Source organism: Dendrobium catenatum, unplaced genomic scaffold (genome assembly GCF_001605985.2).
Source record: "Dendrobium catenatum unplaced genomic scaffold, ASM160598v2 fragScaff_scaffold_860, whole genome shotgun sequence".
NCBI classification, from domain to species: Eukaryota; Viridiplantae; Streptophyta; class Magnoliopsida; order Asparagales; family Orchidaceae; genus Dendrobium; species Dendrobium catenatum.
In genome coordinates, this window is record NW_021319322.1 from 11,806 (window position 1) to 28,646 (window position 16,841).

General features: G+C 35.3%; 1 protein-coding gene across 1 annotated transcript in view; it reads right to left on the reverse strand.

Annotated features, from left to right (window-relative positions):
• The window catches only part of LOC110112768 (NADH-ubiquinone oxidoreductase subunit 8), an 18,102-nt gene extending 6,440 nt beyond the window's left edge, over nt 1-11,662 (reverse strand). Inside the window, exons 1-2 of the mRNA XM_020845088.2 lie at nt 11,467-11,662; nt 1,743-1,830 (exon numbers count right to left, since the gene is read on the reverse strand). Of these exons, the coding sequence (XP_020700747.1) occupies nt 1,743-1,830; nt 11,467-11,523 (145 nt within the window). The 5' untranslated portion in view covers nt 11,524-11,662. The remainder of the gene's footprint in view (nt 1-1,742; nt 1,831-11,466) is intronic.
• Nucleotides 11,663-16,841: the final 5,179 nt, after the last annotated feature.

Genomic DNA, 16,841 nt, shown 5'->3' on the forward strand with positions numbered 1-16,841 from the left:
GTTTTCACAACCTTGCTATTAGCATAATCAACAAAATGGAACTTTCAATCCTTGCTTAGATTTGACTTCATATTTAATATGTGTCACAACTATTTGGAGTCAACTTGATGAATCTTCTATTTTCATTCACTCCAATTGAGAGTTGCAAGACATGCTAAATCAATTCTTGACAAATTATGTTGACCTTTTTCTAACCACGAAACCTAAGGTCTGCCCCTTCTACTTCATAATCCTCTTTACGCTATTTATCACTCATCTAGTGGGCGCATTTCCGAACCTTTGTTATAAATGTTCATATCGCCCAAATATATTTTTAATAATTCTTTTTATAATATATATTATTCTAATTGTTCATTTATAATAGAGAAAATAATCAAAATAGCCCCATGACTCTTTATGAATGATCAAAATAGTCCTCAACTACATTAAAGGATAATTTTGATCCCTCGAGTCTTTAAAAAGGAATCAAGATAGTCCCATGATAGATAGCAGAGTGGTATTAAAACTATACTAATGTATTTAACATCATCAATCTAATTGCAGTTTTGTATAATGTACCTTTTTAAATATCTATGACATCCACTTTATCACATCATACTCCTATAAAACTTTCCCAATTTAACTAGAGTGACGACTTTACAGGAAATCATTGGATTTCCTTGGGTTGGTATTTACCTTCCCAGTGATAGGTATATGATAAACCGACAATAACTATATATGCATGAAAATATAAGTGGATATGAATTGAAAACAAGATATGGCTTAAAGATCATTGTAAGGTACAAGAATACCTAATGTAGTGCATTTATAAACATTATATTAATTTAGCATCAATAGTTAATTCACATATATACATGCACATTAGAATATTTTGTAGAAAATATAGCATATCTCATAGCAATTTTTGATATATTGATTATAAATAACTACTCTCTTTTGTTTGTTCATACTGCATGTCCCACTCCTTTACAGTTTACACTTTGATAGATAGAGTTACTTTCTAAGTTTAATTTATCGAACTCACATGTTGTCTTTTTCGATAGATCCTGCAAGCATATTTGGTGGACCACCACCTCAGCAGCAAGGTTACCAGCAGCATACTATGTTTGGTATTTATTATTTTATAGTAGTTTATTATGTTTATGATTCTGAGGGTTGGGTAGTTTCTTTCTTGCTTTTTTTTCTATTTATATTCATGTTGACTTGTATCAGAACTACGGTCATTTGGATATATTGGTTATTTGAAATTCTATTAATGAATTCATTTTTATTTCACTACATTTGTTTACTATGTATATATATATATATATATATATATCATGTTATATCTCCGGTGTATGCATGCTTCTCTTTGTGAATACAAAACAAATCTTTCTATTCCTTCATCGCGTCTCATGTTGCCGGGGTGTACCGCCTTTCAGACCCAAGGGTGTCACATAAAATTCCTTTGATTTGAAACTATCAAGTTAGCTTATCTTTTAATCAATGATGTAAAAAAGGAAGATCATTAGAATAAACAAAAATATGGATGAGATTCACATTCCGGTATCCAACTAGACCTTTTGAGCTTTTTTCTAGAACCATTTGAATATTTTGTTTCTCATTCACTTCAATTTCGTGCTCCTTTTTCATACCATATTTTTATTTATAATTTCTCTTTCCCATTAATGAGATGTGTTCACAATACGATATAATAAAAAGAAAATAAATTTCCACTTAGTGGGCTAGCTTAGAAACTTTGCCTTTAATCATTAATCTTGTATGTCTAGAATGTGAAGTAAAACCATGCCCTCGTGCATATATGGCTGATGCATTTGTTCCAGCTCGAACCTACAATAAAAGAACCATCTATCATTAAACATATTTCAAAATATATAGCAAATGTGACACATTAACTAACAACAAGAATCCCTACGTCGTTCTTTCTAATCATATCATAAGAATAATAGCTAAGCAAATACATAAAAAGTTATAGACAAAATTACTTTAATGAGAGCACGAGATAGAACACATCATATCACATCTAAGAGCAGCGGAGCACTTCTGCACTCTCCTACCTAATTGAGTGAAAACTTGAAACTTTATATGATACGCTAATAAGAAAAGCAACAACCAAATGCAATACAATACTCCAGTTTTCTTTCTTTGCATGCTTTACTTAAAATGCTTACAGATTGGCAGAATGCATCACTACCACAATCAAAATGTACAAATCATCACAACTACTTCTTCATATTCTTTTCAGTAGTAAAGGACCAAGCACCAGCCTAGCTAATAGAAAATCATGTAAACGGCCTCAAGGTAAAACAAATCAAACTACTAAGATGATCCATTTCTCAAATTACCAAAGTCGTAATAATGTTCTCATGAAGGGTCCCAAGAAGGCCTATCAAAAAGAAACGCAAATTCTAGGAGAAAAAAAAATATCTGTCCACAGCGAATTTAGAAGTACTTTCTTCTGCTTATTAACACAATGTGAGAGGCGGTTCTTTAAGAGAATAAAAAGCCATTCTAAAATTCAATAAGCTAATTAAATAGCATAATTCCTGCATACTAAAACTTAGTATCAATGTGTAAGAAGTAATCCATGTTTCATTATTAGCATTCCAATTTTGTATGAAAATACTAATAAAACTTCACAATAATTAAGAAATATGAAACTTAATAGAGAAGAACTTAAAATTCAGCCTAAAAAAGGGACTAGAATAAGAGAAAAAAAAAAAGAAGCACCACTGGTTATATCAAAGTTAAATTTCAACAAAATGAACAGAACTACAAAAAAAACTAACAAAAAGAAATCTAACAGCATGGAAACCTAGCATAAAAAACTATTTAAAACTATTTTTTCTAACAAAAGGGTTCGAACACTTGAAGCTTTTGCTTAAAAGTAAATCTAAAACTTCACAGACGCTTTTGATTTATGTTTTAAATAACACTTAGGTGAAGCGAAGCACTTCTGAGTATTCAGCATCACTTCCAAAGTGAGTTTTAAGGGGATTTAACAAAACTGGTTTAAGGTTCAAAATGATTTAAAATTCTTTTTTAAATAAGGACAAAGAAGCATTGATTATGATTGCCCCTCAACCTGTCCTTATTTTCAAAGAATATTGGCATATCACAATGGTTTTAAAATAATGCAAGAATACCAGAATTCTGGTGATTTGCCGTTAATTTTATTTCAAGTTCAAAAGTGGCAAAGACCAGATAGAATCATTATACTCATTAGCCCTATTCAATTACTTGAAAATAACTTTATCAATCCTTATTCTTCATTTATTTAACACTATCGTTGTCAAGTCCTAAGTCCTGGATGAGAAAAATGAAGGGTTGCGTTAGGACTTAGGTAGTCGACAGCCAGCTTAAAATTGTTGAATAATCATGCCATGAGTTTTACCTGAGGGGTTATATTTTGCATAAAAAATTTTCCATAATACAAATCAAGTTAACGTAGTCATACCTTACTTCTTCAAAATCCTAGCACATCAATTTTATTTACCCATATGATGGTATCTTTAACATACGATTGCACACGCCTCAAAGGCTCAAACACCTAAATCTATTTTCTGTGCCAAATCTTTAATGGTTGTCACTACTAACCATTTTTCTATTTTAACCATTTCTCAATTTATCTTTCCTAATTTACCACATATCCATCTTAACATTCTCAATTTTATTATATTAAACTTCTTTATCGATGGCTTTCATCACCAAGACCCATATTCATACAGAATAACTAATCTAATTTTAATTTTATAAATTTACATTTTAAGACTCCTAGAAATTCACTAAACACACAGTAGTGCTTGAACTAAATTCTAAGTTGAAAGATTTTGTTATCACATAGCATTCTTGGAGAAATTCTACAATTTAACAACCCATAATTTATGAATTTATATCTTCATCTATTCTTAATCTAATAGATCCCATGTACTTAAAAATCTTACATTTAAGTATCAATTCATCTTCCAACAATATTTGTTACTCATTATAAATTCCATTACCAGTAAACTTACACATAAAATAATCGATCTTCATTCTACTAATGCTAAGACATTATCTCCTAAACTTTTATTTATTGTTCTAACTTTTCCACCTAATTTGACTAAGTTCTTAGCTAAAAGAACTATCATGTGCTAATAGCAGACATCCTTAGCAGACATCAAGATGCCTCAATTTGATCATCTTTTATAAGCATCTTCATAACAAATGAAGAAATATATGAATTTACTGTAGAGGTCAACTAATAGAATCATGGCATCTACAAATAACACACACTAAGATACGTGGCTTTAAATATCTTTTGTAAGAATCTCCATAACCATGCTTAACTTGATTGACAATATCCATATCTATACAACATAGCCTATCTAATTGCAATTTTCTAAAATATATTCATTCATGTCTATGTGAAATATGATATTACTAAAGATTTTTTTCAATTTAACTGCACAACTTTAACTCTAGAATTTATAGCCTAGTTTTTTCTTTACATTTCTTATAATAGATTTAAGATATTTGAACATATCACAATTAGGTTTCATTTGACAATATTGTTTGATCATTATAAACTTCATTGGCACTAAAATTACACATATTGGATCTTCATTTTACTAATATATCTTTAAAAAAATTTCTTTACAATTTAAACTCTTTACTTATTTCATAGAGGTTCAAGCTAGTAGAACCATGCCATCTGCAAATAATACACATCAAGTAACCACTTTGAATACTATTTCGAAGCAATTCCATAACTGATATTAAAAGATATAGATTTAATGTTGATCCTAAATATAATCCTTATATTTGGAAACTATAAAGCAATCCAAAACCATTTCTAATGGTAATCAATGCTCCATCATACATATATTTAATACTTTAGCAAACCTTTGATGCACACCTTTTCAACTCAATGCACATCAGATAAAAAATGATGGTATTCAGTCTTATGATTTCCCAAGAGTTAAGATAAATGAAAATCATATAAAAGATTTTTTTTGTTTATTATATTTATTCATTAATTGCATTAGGATAAAAATTACCTCCGTAATTGATCGATATGACAAAAAAGCAAACTGATTCTCAAATATTAATGAAAAATTCGTTAAGTCAATGTTCCATTAACATCTTCAATTACTTAAGTGTATGACTCATAAAATTGATTCTCCTCATCATGATCCTAAAGATCTCCTTTGTTATAGAATATTGATGCCAAAATATTTCTCCAATCAAACAACATCATCTTAATCTTAAATATTGCATTAAAAATATTTGTTAAGCAATATATCAATCTAAATCTCAATAAAGATAACACCAAAACCTAAAAATTTATTTCTATGCATCTTCTTAAGAACTACCTACAAATTTTAAATTAATCTATATTATATTTCATGAATATGTTCACATAATAAAAATTTTATCCACCTCAACAATTTTATACTTTAAAGTCCTGTTTATTCAACCCTATCCATTCCTACTTTTTATCCTCTCGATATAGAGCAATCTTTAGCCTTAATGTCATCTTTTTTTTTTTTTCATTTTTCTTTGAGTTTCAGGAAAACATGTAACATTTAATGCTTTTAATGATGTGTCCACAAATATGAAGCATTCTTATTTATGGTTTACACATTAGACCTAGTCGACCCTACCTCATATTTTACCATAATTCAGTGTGGGGTGTCACTTCCAAATGATGTCATATCCAACACCAGGCTATTTCTCACCAAGATCATGACATTAATAACAAGTCGCATCTTAAACCCTTTCCTCCTGGCCATTATTTAATTAGGTCATGGCATGAGGCTTCAAGGGAATCCCTATCTCTAACAAACATCAAATTTGGATTCACTTCAAATATTTTAGGTTAAGTTTATAACTGGTTATCAATCTAACATCAATCATCAATTTTTCTTACATGGGTTTCAGACTACAAATGACTATTTTACCAAGACCAAAAAGAATGGTACATGCCAAAATGCATATCTTGAGCAAGCATCTACTCGATGCGCTCCAAGTGATTACAAAATTCAAGATCCTCAATGAACCAATCAAGGTAAGTAATAAAAGATATATGGTGTACAGGCATCTCATGTCATATGATTAGTCAACGCATTGATTGAAAAGCATATTCATTGCCGAGTCAAAATAGTAAAAACAAGCAATGTCAAACAAAGTTGTTAAATAAGTAATATCGTCAAAAAAATCACCATTTCAAAGAAAGCAAGTGATGGACTAGTTGTTCAACCCAGCCCCAGCAAGGGGGGTCGATCAAGCTTGCAGGAAAAAGGGCCCTGTGGCCTCACTACTGTGGGAGGCGGCCAAAGAGAGAAGGGGGCACAAAGGGGATTAATTCTACATTTAATTACTCACCATAGAAAATCAAAATTGGGAGGGAATTAAGAAAGCTTATTTAGAGAAAAAAGAGGTAATTTGAATTCAATTTTGTAAGGGAATTAGGTAGGTTTGTTTAGGAAAATAATGTTGATTTGAATTAGGATTTGGGAGTGAATTAGGAAGGTTTATTTAGAAAAGGATGGCTGATATGAATTTAGATTTTGGAGAGAATTAGGATTGCTTATTTAGGATTAATTGTGTTGTTTTATTTTCATTATTTGATTTGTGTTTTTACTGTAGTTCTCTTTGGAGTTGTTCTTAGCAGCCCCTAGGGTTTGGGAGAGGCGATCTACCTCTCAAATAGTAGATCAACTTGTATCTTGGTTTGTTGTGTTGATATAAAAATCAATTAACTCATAATCTCATTATTTCTAGCTGATTTTTGTTATGTTTCTCTTCTTTATTAATGTTTTTGTTGTGTGGAGATCGGATTCCTATCAATTTGAGCACCTTTTTTAGGACCCATGGCGGCTAAGAAGGTTGATACATTGGAGGACATGCTTGATGGGGAAGTTAAAAATCTGAAATCTGAATTCGAAGAACAATTTTAAGCAAATGAGGGCCAATTTTTGAATCTAGAAGAGATGATGAAAAGGATGTTAGAGTCTCAAGTAGGGCTGTCAAAATCGGGTCACGGGTCGGGTTCAGGTCCAACCTGAAACTGACATAACACTGTTCGACCTGACCCGAACCCGACCCGTTTTTGCAAACGGGTCGTTTTTCTGACCCGAACACGACCCGCTTAGGGTATGTTTTACTAAAAAAAAAATTATTTAATTCGATTTATTTAAACCTAAATCAAATTAAGGTAAGATTTACTTCAATTAATTTAAAATAAATCAAACTTAGTTTAACTTGTGTAACATTGTTTATTATTTTTTGGAAATAACATTTACTTGTTTCATAAAAATCTTTTAAAACCCTCCTAAATTAATTTAAAATGTGTCAAATCGGGTTGATATCAAGTTTCTGAGTCAACCTAAACCCGACCCGATTTTATAAATGGGTCAAAATCCCTAACCCAAACTCGACCCGATTCAGGTTCGAGTTGACCTGAATCCGAAATTTTTGGGTCGGGTTCGGGTCGGTTTTTTGGGTCGGTCAAATATTAACACCCCTAGTCTCAAGCCAATACAACATCTTCATAGACAAGGACAATAAGGGAGGATCGAGAGATGAAAATTTTGGAGGAAGAAGAAGATATGCCACCTTTGGAGCTACTTATAAAATCGGATTCCTATCAACAATGTCATAGAATTTAGCTTAAAAACACATGGCATTATTAACATCATCAACATCCGTATACCAACTATTTTAGGACGATTTTATAAATCACCATTCCATCCATTCTTGTTGAGTTTTCCATGAGGTGCTAAATCTACAATGCCTACATCTTTTTTACAGGACTTAATTAATGCTATTATTGACCTTAATACCTGCTCTACAACAAAACATGATCAAATACAACAATAATGAAAAAAAGTGAAGGGAAATAATGCATCGTCTAGCAAGATCGACTTGAAATGTGTCACATACATTGAAAGTCTTGAAACGTTGCTCATTTTGAAAAACAAACAACGACAATGTGTCTGAAACATTGAAAATGGCACAAACTGAAACACATATTGGCTAGGTCATTGTACAAAGAAAATACCAAAATTTCACATGTGTGTGAGGCTACATTGATTTTGCAAAATCAATGTACACGATCACCTAAATTTTGCAAGAAAAAATTTAAAAAGAATACTTTCTATTTTTATTTTTAAAAAATCCCCACGCCACAACAACAACATCAAGTCTTTATCCCACTACGTGGGGTCGGCTACATGAATCCTTTTTCTCCATTGTGTCCTATTAAAAGTCAAATTCTCGTTTGAATCTAATAAAGAAATGTCATTCCTAATATTTTCTAGCCATGTCTTTTTAGGTCTACCCCTACCTTTCTTAACACAAGTCAAATCTAATACCTCTACTCTCCTAACCGGGTCATCGGAAGGCCGCCTTTTTATGTGACCAAACCATCTAAGGCGACTCTCTCTAATCTTATCTTCTACTGGAGCTACTCCAACCTTTTCACGAATATTCTCATTTCGTATCCTATCTCTAAGGGTAAAGCCACTCATCCACCTAAGCATCCTCATCTCTGCCACACTTAACTTAGTATTATGCTTCTCTTTTAATGGCCAACATTCGGCACCATAAAGCATTGCAGGCCTCACTACCATCTTATAGAATTTTCCCTTAAGTTTGAGGGGTACATTTCTATCACATAACAAGCCCGATGCATTCCGCCACTTCAACCATCCAACTTGAATTATGCTGATAATATCCCCATCTATTTCACCATCACTCTGAACAATAGATCCAAGATATCTAAAATGTGTACTCTTATTAATGACTTGATCGCCCAAAGTCACAATCCCTTCACTAGGACTATTACTACTAAAATTACACTCCATATATTCCATTTTAGATCTACTCAAGCGAAAACCTTTAGACTCTAAGGTTTACCTCCATAATTCAAGTTTACCTTCAACTCCCTCTCTAGTCTTATCAACAAGAAGAATATCATCAGCAAAAAGCATACACCAAGGTACATCATCTTGCAAATGTCTAGTGAGAACATCCATGACTAAAGCAAAAAGATATGGTCTTAAGGCTGATCCTCACGCCCAAATCCCAAAAATCTAATGTATCCTATTGTAAATTTGGTCCCACACTGCATTAAGTCCAATCTCTCATCTCATCCATATAGTGTCAACTTTATCAATGTCGTGTATCCTATCAACTGTATCAACACCATGTAGAGTCACAAACTGACATTAAAAAAAATTCCTTTTTTATTCATAACTCTACTGACATAACCATGCCACTCTCCCCTCGTCATATCTCATCTCTCTCTCTTTCCCTCACTTGACCACGCAAGACCCTAACCACCCCTCATTCCTAAATCCCTTTGTCTCTCTCTTACACGAGGCAACCCCATCTCGACCTCATCGAACCCGAATAAGCCATTATCACTCGCTCCATCTCTCTCTCATGCAACACACGTCGGCCCTCTCCCTCAATCCTTGCCCTTCCCTTCCTCTCTTACCTCTCGCAACAACTCCAATATCTCTCTCTTTCTATATAAATATAGATATAAGCAACAACCACACTCATAACACAATCGACCACCTCCACTGTCTCTCTCTTTTTATAAATAAATATAAATGTAATAATAAAATGAATGTATAAAAAAAGGAAAAAGAAAAAAAGGAATAAATGTGCATTCGCTTTGCAAATTCCTCATCTCATTGCGTTATCATCGCCCTCTCACATTGGTATAAAATGCAATATCTCAAAACTCTCAAAATCCCGATTGCAATGAATGACGAGCCTTACTAATGCCCGCTTTTATTTGCATATTAAGGGAAATTCAAAGGCAGCGCTTGTGACAGAGTGGGTAAGTCCTATGCACGCTTTTTTAAGTGAGATGGGGAAAAATACATATGTTGCAAATCTCACGTGCAGGTACCTCTTGTGTGCCTTGTTAGGCATCGTGGGTTTTGAAAACCATAGCCACAATGTCTTAAGACACTAACCATGCATGATTTTCATGGTATTGTGCTCAGGCCTAATACTCATAGTAGATGCCCCCTATAACTACTTGCAAAGAGCACAGTCAAAGAGCCAATGCTATATCAAGTGTATCACCATGATCACTCTCACAAGATCTCACTTTAATAAGTATGTGTCATATGTCATCTAATCAAGTATTCTAGTACCAGTAAATAATAGTTATGATTAGGGTGTCTGGTCGGGTTATTTCACCGTAAAATTGCACAATTAAATTACAAACTTATAGTCATGGCCAAAGCTCGAAGATTATTCAATAGCTCAAACCTTTGATTGTGAATTACGATGTGCATTTAATTGGGAATAAAGACTTGTGTTAGCTAAGATCAACTTAATATTCTCCTAAACAAGTATTCACCCCAAGTCTATAAGGTCCCCTTAGAAAATGCAACCCATAGTTCTTGACAATAATCATTCAATCAAGTTGAGTCAACTACTTTCGCTAAGTATATCAGGTTTAAAGATAACCAGGAATAATGGAACCACATGATCATAATTGGATTCATCACTCCCCTCACTATCCGCTCTAAGCAAACAGTAGTATTTTCCTACTTTAAAATTAAAATCATTGCCACAATACCTGAAGCACTTAGTGCTTATCAATTAATTTTAATCGAAAGTTCTCAGTCGTCATCGGGAGAGGAGTCGCACGAAGCACCAATGGAAGACATAAAGCCATATCATAAATTTCTCAAAAAATCAGTGGAATATCTTATTAATGTATGATTTGCAATGCAATCCACCTTATGAAAATTTTACTTGGAACCACAAATTTTCTCAAAAGAGCCATGCACAAATTTTTTAAGCTAGTAGTAATTATTAGTTACTCATTTCCCTTTCATGTTCCTCTTATACTAATTGCATCTTCCTTCCTTATTGGTGGATTTTACATCTATCCTGTTATTATATTTTTGCCCTTCATTTCATATCCAAACCACCATCTTATCTTCAATGATTCATTCCTCCATCTATCATTTTTAGTTTTATCACACATCCATCTTCTCATTATCTCAACTGAATTAATCCACAAAATAAAAAATAAATAAATACCACCCTCCGGGATGTTACTTGTACAAACCTAACACTCATTTAGTAAATTACTCTTCATTTTAGGAAGATTCCACCTGCTTAAGCATATTCAACAGTTCAACCTGATTCAACTTAATTTCCAACGATTTAATCTCTCAGGCGCATTTCTATAAGCAGTATAAATGTAAAAGACTAAGTGAAATCTAGGGTTCTCAAAGGATCCTAACCCTGTTGTCACACAAAGAATCGTAGCAGCCAGGATCTTTAAAAGAAGATCCCTGTGATATCAATATAGCATTCAGTGAAAAAATAAAAGGAAGTATTTCTCTTGCGCAAATGAATTTCAGAGAAATTTTAAGAGAAACAGCAGTTAATAGAACCTAGGAACCATTAGAAGTGAATGGGTGGAAAGAAAGATTAGATCTTTACCGCCGCCTGTTTAGAGCGGAGAACTTCGAGCGACCGACGAGCTAAAATTCCCGCCATCGACGGAGATGAGTCGAGAGACTGCTTGATTACAGGAAGAAAGGCTATAGTGCGAAGGATCGAAGAGAAGCTGTAAATCGGATGCTCGCGTTGGAATGGCGGTGGGCCTTCACCGTGTCCATTTCATCTTAGGTGGCTGAGCCGTCCGATTAAATTTCATCACAGGTGGTTCACCGCCGATTGAACTTGAATGAACTTCCCAAACCCCCACTCCTAACCCTATAATGTATATTAGGGAAATTTACATACATATCATTCTATACAATTCTATTTACATATTTAACACCTAAAACTTTAATATTATATACATACCACCCATAATTCATTTTTAAATCAAGTATTAGAGAAATTTACATACATACCACTCTTTATATTATGCATGTTAGTGTATTGCATCCCCATATAATATCATATAGGAGTGTACTCCATCTCTCAACACGAATATAAAAGTTTTTCTACATAAATTATTTTAATTGCACTCTTCACATCATTCTATATCTTTATATAATATAAGCATTATATGACTATAATAAATAACTGAAACATGCTAGTAAATTCATGTCATTCATTTCAACTTGACCAATTATTTATAATAGAGATTGTTGTGTCATGGAGTATTCGCGGCGATAGAGAAATATAAAGTTTAATGTCTTAGTATTGTATGAAGATCCAGCACACACACAGATAAAAAGAGATGGTGCGTCATTCACAAGAGACACCAAGATTTTTACGTGGAAAACTCCTGAAAAACGGGAAAAAAACCACAAGGCCTAGCCCAATTTGCATGAATCCACTAGTATTGCATTTGATTACAAATGAGGCTCTTCCTTGGATGAATGTCTTAGCTTGATGTACATCTTATAGAGTACAATACATGATGAGAATACAAAGAAACACTACTGATGTGTTTGTTTGGTTTGAAGGACTGTAGTCGATGGGAGACGTAAGTCGAAAGGACCGTAGTCGGCTGAAGGATCGTAGTCGGCGGGCGACGGAGGTCGGAAGGACTGTAGTTTGTGGGTGACGTAAGTTAGAAGGACCATAGTCGGTGGGCGACATAAGTCAGAAGGATTGTAGTCGGCGGGCGATGGAGGTCTGAAGGATTGTAGTCGGTGGGCGACATAAGTCAGAAGGACCATAGTCAGTGGGCGACGTAAGTTAGAAGGACCGTAGTCGGTGGGCGACGTAAGTCAAAAGGATCGTAGTTGGTGGGCGACGTAAGTCAGAAGGACCGTAGTCGGCGGGCGATGGAGGTCAGAAGGATTGTAGTCGGTGGGCGACATAAGTTAGAAGGACCGTAGTCGGCGGGCTACGGAGGTCGGAAGGACTATGTCAGGTAGAAGTTCAATAATGGGCAGAAATCCATCATCAGATAGATGTCAGGAAAATGTTCGACAATGGGCAGAAGTCTGGCGTCATGTAAAAATTTGGCGATGAGCGAAGATCCGGTGTCGGGTAGAAGTCTGACGTTAGTCGTCGGATGAGGAGATTTTCGACGTTAGATGATATTCGGGCAAAACTTCATAATCACTTGGAGAACAGGCAGAGTTTAGGCGCCGCTTGGAAGTCGGGCAGAACTCCGACGTTACTTGGAAGTTTGACAGAATTCCGACATCACTTGGAAGTCGGGCAGAATTTCGACGTCACTTGGAAGTCGGGCAGAATTCTGACATCACTGGAAAGTCTGGCAGAATTCCGGCGTCACTTGGAAGTCGGACAGAATTCCGGCGTCACTTGGAAGTTGGGCAGAATTCCGATGTCACTTGGAAGTCGGGCAAAATCCCAGCGGTGGTCGAGGAGTTTCTTCCCTCCTACACTTATCTTCTTTCTCCTTGCTTGGGTCCCCTCTCAAGAGATGAGGGGTCTATTTATAGATTTTTGGAGTACCATGGCTCGTAAATAGATGAGAGATCAGGGGCAAATGTGGAGTAGTTCAGATGGACGACCGATATTGAATCCTTTGATCATGGATCGTTTGTCAGACATTTGAAGATCTTAATGATGTCGAAATTTGGCTATCTTGGGCTCGTTGGATTCGTCTCGTCGAGTCGCTCGATTCAACCATAAGCACGTCATATTTGAAAACCGTTTGGTAACTCAAATTGTGGTTTCAACTTTCCAATAGCGCTTCGGGTGCTTGATTTGGACTCATTTGGGCTCAGATTGACTTTAATTTGGTGTTGTTAGTTTGTATTTATGAGACGCTCAGTTTGACTATAAGTTCGCTGAAATCAGAGTTCAGGTGATCCCGAATTTAATTTTTGAAATTTCCGGCTTTATTTTACCTCGAGATTCGTGACGAGTCAAGATAATTTTTTTATGACATATCAGAGATAAATCATAAATAAATTTGTACTAATAATATGTTGAATAAGTATCAATAATCCTTATGCATCATATTTTTTTAATAAGTTGAAGAAGTTAAATCGTTATTGATAAATCACCAAAAGTGTCATTGATTGAGCATGAATCTTGAGGTGTATCAAGTTAAAAACTTACCAAAGTAAATTTGGGACCATCCAAACTCCAATTTGAGCAAACTTATAAACAAACTAAATGATTGAAGAAAACAAGCCCAACGGCACTAAACTAGTCCAATTCGGGCCCGAATAGGCCAAAATCAAAGGACCAAAGCAGATTTTAAAGCTTTGAAGCATTAATTGAATAACCAAATTATATCTAATCATGGCATTTTTATAGTCAAATCGAGTAGCTCAACGAGAAGAATCCAACAAGCCCAAAATCTCTTAATTCTAACATCATTACAACATTTAAATGCTTGACAAATTCTTCATGATTGAGGGAAGCAGTATAGGTCATCCAATTGAGCACTCTAAATTTTGTTCTTGATCTTCTTCAAATTTACAGGGCATGTCACTCTCAAAATCTATAAATAGATATCTTCTTCCTACATGAAGGGGGGAGAGACTTTTGGAGAAGGCTTGAAATGGGCTACATATTCATGAGAGTTATGACGCTTGAAGAATCCCAGAGCTCCACCTCAGCACTTTCGCCGACGAACCTTCACAACTTAACCACCTTCATCAATAATGATTCTTTCAATTCCCACCACGTAATGTACTCTATATATGTATAATTGCGACATCAAACCATGGTCTTCCCTCAAGGAAGGACCTCATTTATAATTGACTGCAAATACTAGTGGATTCATTCAAACTGGGAGAAGCCATGCGATTTTTCCACCTTTTAAGGATTTTCACAAAAAAACTCTAATGTCTCATATAAGTGTCACACCTTTTCTTTTATCTGATTGTGTGTTTGATCTACGTGCAAAGCTAAGACGTTAAACATTATTTTTCTCTATCGCCATGAATATTCCAAGACACAACAATCAAAATGCTTAAATTAACTTTTCATTTTTATTTTAAATATTCATAACATTTAAATATTATTTATTTTGCATTTTTAGATTTCTTTTAAACTGTAAACTATTTATGTATTTATATTTAATTATTTTTTATATAAAATAAAAACTCTTAATTTAAGAATACTCTAGGTTGAACATAAAAATTGGTCCATTTGTGCTGGCTCTCATCCGGGATTTCATAGTTTAGACTTAGGCTTTATTTGAGACAATTTTCTTATTGCTTTATGATGCAATTTTTTAGTATACTTTTTTTTTAATTAAAAATTATATATTATGAAGCTGCTTCGTAAAACAATAAGAAAAGTATAAAACTATTCCAAACAAATATGCGTTGACTTTCTTGCACACCAAAAGTGCTTTGAGTGAAAACAAGTTATTGATTTTGGTTAAATAATCCTGATGATTCAAGTAATCTTGGGAAGCACTCACAAAACAAATTTATCATTACCTATAAGGTGTGTGATGTAGTACAAGAGGTGTTAGAGTTACTTAAATTTATGATTTTCAAAGGAACTGAGTTCTCACATATTATTTAATATTTTTTTCCAAGTTCACTAAATAATATATGAGTTCTACATAACCTATAAGACCTAACAAACTTATCTTCATACATAATAATATCAACACATATATAGGCCACTTCTTAAAGCATTTTCTCTTTATTTTGTTGTATGATTAGGTTGACGTTTTGTGGTATTATTAAAGAGTTCAACTAATATTATTGATACGTCCTCAAAAAATTATCTTGATTGGGCACGAATATCGATGCAAAATCAAGTTGGAAACTTCCGTAATAAAAATTGAGGCCATCAAAACTCTGATTTAAGCAAACTTACAGTCGAACTAAACATTTCAGAAATACAAACCCAACGACACCAATTTCGACGCAATCCGAACCCAAATGGGTCCAAATCAAGGACCTGAAGCGCTGTTGGAAGGTTTGAACCACAATTTGGGTTACCAAATGGTTTCCAAACATGACATTCTTATAGTCGAATCGAGCGACTCGACGAGACGAATCCAACGAGCCCAAGATCGTCAAATTCCGACATCTTTAAGACCTTGAATTGTCTAAGAAAGGTCCACTATCAAGGGATTCAATATCGGCCGTCCATCTAACCACTACCAATTTACTCTTGATCTCTCACCTATTTATGGGCCATGCCACTCCATAAATCTATAAATAGACCCCTCATTTCTCTTGAGGGGGGATTGAAGTAAGAAGAGAAGAATGAAAAAGAGAAGGAAGAAGCTCTTCCTCGACCACCGCCGGACTTCCACCGAACTGCCACTTGAGGCCACTCACCTCCGCCGGACCACCGACTGATGTCATTGCTCCGCCGGACCACCACTTGAGGCCCTCACCTCTGTCGGACCACCGCCCGATGTTGTTGCTCCGCCAAACCGTCACTTGAGGCCCTCACCTCTGCCGGACCACCTCTTGAAGTCATTGCTCTGCCGGACCACCACTTGTGGCCCTCACCTTCGCCGGACTACTGCCTGATGTCGTTGCTCCGTCGAACCATCACTTGAGGCCCTCACCTCTGCTGGACCACCGCCTGAAGTCGTTGCTCTACTAAACCACCACTTAAGGCCCGGACTTCCACCGGACCACCACTTGAGGCCCTCACCTCCGCCGGACCACCACATGACGTCGTTGCTTCGTCGAACCACCACTTCAGGCCCTCACATCCGCCGGACCACCTCCTGACGCTGTTGCTCCCCCGGATCACAACTTGAGGCCTGAACTTCTGTCGAACCACCACTTGAGGCCCTGTGCTCCACCAGGCCACCACCTGAGGCCCGGACTTCTGTCGGACCACCACTTAAGACCCTAAGCTCCACCAGGAGACCACCTGAGTCCCGAACTTCTATCGGACCGCCACCTGAGGCTCATACTTCTTCCAGACCACAACCTGAGACTTGGACT